This window comes from Limulus polyphemus, unplaced genomic scaffold (assembly GCF_000517525.1).
Source record: "Limulus polyphemus unplaced genomic scaffold, Limulus_polyphemus-2.1.2 Scaffold1380, whole genome shotgun sequence".
Taxonomy (NCBI): domain Eukaryota; kingdom Metazoa; phylum Arthropoda; class Merostomata; order Xiphosura; family Limulidae; genus Limulus; species Limulus polyphemus.
The window spans coordinates 76940-82910 of record NW_013666990.1 but is presented as its reverse complement, the minus strand read 5'-3'; the positions used below and the strand labels follow the sequence as shown (position 1 = coordinate 82910).

Sequence of the window (5971 nt, the reverse complement as noted above, 5' to 3'; positions counted from 1 at the left end):
AAGAAAAAAAGAAAATTGGGTAAGTACTTTATTTCTTGTTTTTAATATTTATTCTTTACTTATTATTATAAAAGTAACTAAAATCTAAAAATACGGATCTTTTTAAGTTATTTAAGACCAGATTAGGCAAAATAAGTATTAATAATATAATTAAAGTGGTTCATGAGGCACGCATACGAGCAGCTTGTGGGTAATGTAATTCAATACCATAACGTGAGCTGCACTTTCCCTGAGTGATTTACAACTTATAATGGAGCAGATAGTAGTTAGACACAGTTCAAAGGGCAATAAAGCAATAGAATTAATTATGAATAGTTGTATACTGTTACGAACTTAGAGCTACTTAGGATAAACAAATGTAGTTTCATGTTACAATTTGAAGTCATTCCCAGAAATAAAAAATGGGCAATTTAGGTCTATTTTGATTTATTGGTTTTGATGGTTATGAGGTCAGTTGAACTGACCGATCCCGTTTTGAGATAGGGTAGAAAAAATAACAGATATACTACAAAGTTTTACTGAAACAAACGAATGAAATGCATTTAGGAGGTTTTAGGGATTACACAAAGGAAATTTGATATTTTTGAGATGAGAAAAAGTATTTTCAATTTTAACATGAAAATTAATTTGCACACAGACTATTCAAAAAATACTTAGTATATTAATGGACAAATCTTTATTTTATTCTATTAAAAATACTTCACTGAAAAATATGATTTTTGTATGTGAAAGACTGCCAAATTTTGTGAAGATATACACACTATACTGAAAGTTAGAAATATTAAATCTTTAAAGACTTTAACTGAGTACAAAGAAGTCACATGATCAGTCAAATTCACTTACAAATATAATTCAACATAATGACTTCCCATCAAACAATCTGTAAATTTCAAGAATTTTTATACACTTTTACTTTTATCCCATGCTATTGAAATTGCTTGATAAAAGACATCTAACAAATGTAATATGTGTCAGTTTTTACCCTGTAAAAAACTGGGGTCTTCTTTTACCTCTCAATGCAAACCAGCTCTCAAAGTTAAATCAGTAATGTATTAAATTCTCTGTCAAGATTGTGATTAATGTGATTAACACAATTTTTCTTTTTTTCAAATTTATTGCAGTTTTATGTCTAGAAGGTGATGCAAGCAGATGTAAAATTAAAGAATCACTTTTTATTATGTCACAAACATTTATTTACTTATTCAAAAACAGCTGGTTGCTTTTTTCTTGCATTCTGCATGATGATATTAAGTTAACTCAGTAAAACACTGAATTTTTTATTTCTTTAACTTTAAGAAGGATATTTCTTACATGAAACAAATGAACACCTACTAAAACACTTTTAATTAAGATCATTTCTCAAAGTTCCTAATAAAGAGCATTTTGTAATAATAAAGGAGCTATATAATACACTTTAAACCTTTACTGATGAATAAGCTTTTATGTGTGCTAAATTACTTCTGTCGAAAATAAAATGCACAATACAAAAAATAATAATAATAATAAAAACAATTCTGAAAAAAACATTGAACTATCTGCATTCTGTCTACTGTGGGGTATCAGGTCCCAGATTTCAGCATAAAATTACCATTCAGTCATGCTTCCAAAAGAGAAATGTACAGTTTAAGAAAAGATAATTACACCAACAAAATAAACGTTATATTAACCACTAAATATAAGTATAAATAACACTAATCTGCTCTTTCACTTAGCTTGTTCAAAACTATTAAAAGAAACAAAAATAACTCACATCAACTGTCAGTCTACCTTCATTAACAGCAGTGAGTAATAAAGGTAAGATTGTTTCAAGGCCTGGGAAACCAGGAGGGGAATTTTCACTCATTTTTTCTTCCAGGGTGTGGGGTGCTGTGAAATAACATGTAAATGTTAAAACCTTATAAAATGTAATATTTAAATAAACCTGAAAACAAATCTAGTTAGAAGCATGAACTATATAATGTTTCTCGTTTAACAGAAAATTATATTAAAAAAATTCATAGTTTTTAGCAGCTGTAAGGACTTTAGTTTGGTGAAAACAAATCTGATATGCACTGTACTGAAAACCCAGAGGTAATGCTGAAATAAATTTCATATTTTTTACTTTGAAGCATGCTGATTTTAAGATACATCATAATAGCAATGAATTTCATATGTAATGATTATTCTCAAAGGATGGTGTTCTATATAAAAACCATCAAACTTTTCTATCTTATAGAAGAGTTCATAAACACTCCAACTTATGAAATAGCTCATACTGATTATGCATTCATGAAGAATGAGAATAAGGAAGTTTAACTTGATGTTAATTACAATTTAAAACTGTACATTAATAGATAAATAGTCTAATTTGGATATACTTATTGGTATTTCAACCTGATAATTAGCAAAACAGTAAATTTTGTTGAAGAAAAGTACTGGAAATCTAAAGTCATGCATGAATCACTTTTAAAATTCTACCATGATCTGTAGCAAAACAGTCAATGATATCTAGGTTATCCCACAATGCTTTCTGATCACGAGCAGTCATCAGTGAGGGTTTCACTCTGGCTTTCTTGACTCCAATGATTTCAATATCGTCAACAGTCATGAAAAGATGATGAGGGCAGACTTCGCAGGTAACAGGAAGTCCTTGTTCTTTTGCAGCTCGAATTACTAAAATCTAAAACATCAGTAAAAAAGCTAGTAAAACATTACAATGAGTAGTGTAACATCACATCGGTAATTACTACATATGGTATTAGGTCTTAACCTTATGCACACTGCTTTAAGTTACAGTTACATTCAATATTTCATTAGCAACTTTATTATCAATGTATGTCAATAAGCTCATCATCAAAACATAATTTATAATTAAAATTTTTATATTATACAAATTTTGATTTTAAAAAGAAATGTTTAAAAATTCTCAGTCATCACATCATGTGATATGTCTGTGCTCTGCATTCAGGAAATATTTAAAAATTCTCAGTCATCACATCATGTGATATGTCTGTGCTCTGTGTTCAGGAAATATTTAAAAATTCTCAGTCATCACATCATGTGATATGTCTGTGCTCTGTATTCAGGAAATATTTAAAAATTCTCAGTCATCACATCATGTGATATGTCTGTGCTCTGCATTCAGGAAATATTTAAAAATTCTCAGTCATAACATTATGTGATATGTATGTGCTCTGTGTTCAGGAAATATTTAAAAATTCTCAGTCATCACATCATGTGATATGTATGTGCTCTGTGTTCATGAAATATTTAAAAATTCTCAGTCATAACATTATGTGATATGTATGTGCTCTGCATTCTTCCCTATAGATTTTATATCTTCCCTAATATGACTTTTAGAGTGTCCAAATTAGAAGCACAAACTACATATATATATATAATGACAAGCAGGAATACAAAATTTGAACCTTCTCCCTTCTTGATTTGATATCAATACATTTGTCAAACCTATCAGAGAAGCCCTCCCATCTTTCCACAGCTTTCAAGGCAGTTATCTAATCATACGTCCTTAAATGATGAACATGTTTATAACCAAAAAAGCAAATGTTGTCCTCTTTTTCCTCTGTATCCTGTTCTGAATTTATTGAATAAAGTAGACATCAGTACTTGATAGTTGTTACAGCTGTTGGCTGGAAGTTTACTTAATGTTGTTAAAGTTGGTTCTTTTAAGTGGGCAATAAGATGAATAGCTTGTTGTTCACTTTTCCACCCTTTCAACCTGGAAATTATTTTGAATTGAACCTCAAATGATTCCTTTCCATCATAGTCTGTTGTTTTCTCAGTTGTCTGATATTGTTGAACTTGCCAGCTGAATTCTGGAACTGGATTTCATGGTTACATAGCTGAAGTAGTCCATGAATGTCCTTCAGTCACAGATGAAACAACAATAGTGGTAACAGGAGTATACCAAATAGGTTCTTCCATTAAACATGTCCTAATAAATGGTGATTTACGTTTGAAATCTTGGGTGGATACAAAAAGAGGTAGCTGGTTTGATCTTTGCAGTTACCAAATTATTTTCCAAATGTTTTATTCTGTCACTGATGTTGTTTTCTACCTCAGTGATCTTGCTGTTATAATCTTTCTGTTCTTTTACAATTTTGTTATTACAACCTCTCTGTACTTCAGTCTTATTGTTGTAATTCTCCCTTGCACATCTACAATAGCTTCACTGATCTTGCCTTCTATCACATTTATTTTTGTTCTTAATTATTCTTTAGATGTTATTCCACTTTCTTTTAACTCTTACCTCAAATTCTCATCTTTTTACTTTTTGATCTTGTAATTTTCTATAAATTTCTTCTTGATCTTTCAATTTTCTGTCTTTTTCTTCTCTCTCTTTCTTCTACATCTTCTTTTAATGTTCTGTATCTTTCTATTTGTTTTTCTTTCTATTGTCCTTATTGTTTCTTATTTTCTTTATGCCTATGTAGTCATCTTCGAAGACAAAATTTAGTCAAAGTTCTTTATATTTTCATCAAAATAATTCCACTTTTAACACCAGTCTTGTAGCATTTTCTATTGTTAAACACGTTCTTATGGATTATTTGGTAAAAATAATGTCAAGTTCAGTCCATATAACAATAACAAATTTCTTCAATAACATTTGCTACAGATTCCACTTTGACATAGTTATAGGCCTAAGTTCACAAACAATGTTCGAACAGACATTTTGAAACTAATGGTACACCTAACTTAGAAATTACTTACAGAATTTCTTTTCAAATCAATCATTTAACTATAAACACTGAACTGAATCATTCACTGAATTCTCATTGAATCTTCACACAATGATTATTCATTTTTATAATGTATTGTCATTACTCTAACTTCCTTAAAATACCTAGAATATTACACCACCATGAACTTTCTACCTATTATAGAAAACAACTAAATTACAGCATAAAAATATAGCTTACAATAGTTATATAAAAAACTATATTTTGATTGTAAAAAAATATTGGTCGCCACTATACACTCTTTATGGCTAAACTTTCAAACTATATATCTCACTAACTTTGTCATACTTTCACTAACTTACTTAACTTGGTCGCCTATATATATATTGCCCAACTGAAGTCTAGAACTTTCTACAAACTAAGAGGCATTATGATGTAACAATACTCACTTCAGGCAACAAGAAAAATTCAGAAGACTTGAGTAACATGATATCAATTCACAACAACTGAACTACACAACCAATAATTCATAAACAGTTATGTAAGCAAACTGGGCAAAACTATTGCTTCTAACAATACTAAATTTAACACTCGTGCTTTATAACTATCGAGATCATAACGTGGATGTAAAATTACATAATCAAAATTTCAAAATTTTTTTGAATAATTGATAACAAATTCGAAAGAAAGTTATGTACAAATTAAAATTAATTAAATTATACTATAATTAATTAGACAACCATATCATAAAGCAACATTCAACTGCCACATCCTTTAATTTCAGTTTTACCTCAAAATGCTCTTGCTTACTACACAGATTGAATAAGTTATATTAAAATCATTGTACAGCCTCCCACATCTTTACAGTCCATGATGCCATGTCCAGTCATATCCTATCTGACAACCATGCATCTTGACAACAGCTCTGTAGTGTAGTTCCTGTTGGAAAAGGCTCAGTTGTAGAGATATCACATCCAAGTCACATCAGTCATCCACTTGGGCTTTCCATAATCCATCTAGTGTATGAGGACAATGGTTTCCCAGAACTCATTTCAGTGGTACAATCATAGTACTGTATCCACTGACTCAATCAACATGTCTTCATACGAAATAGCATGAATATCCATTTTATTCTCCAACTTTTGGATATATGTTATAGTTAAACAAGAGGTATGACTGTAAGTCTTATCTTCGTGAACCCATACTCTGTTGGCCTCCTTTCCAGATGGAGATTCTTCTTGACTATGTTATATAGTGTTACCATTGGAATTTGGATCGCTTTACCCACTGAC

At 30.1% G+C, this 5971-nt stretch overlaps 1 protein-coding gene across 1 annotated transcript in view; it reads right to left on the bottom strand.

Annotated features, from left to right (window-relative positions):
- LOC106463332 (CAD protein-like) overlaps positions 1-5971 on the bottom strand; it is a gene marked incomplete at its 5' end in the record, with an annotated part of 157695 nt that overhangs the window by 76673 nt on the left and 75051 nt on the right. The window contains 2 exons of the mRNA XM_013923351.2: positions 1751-1866; positions 2458-2659. Of these exons, the coding sequence (XP_013778805.1) occupies positions 1751-1866; positions 2458-2659 (318 nt within the window). The remainder of the gene's footprint in view (positions 1-1750; positions 1867-2457; positions 2660-5971) is intronic.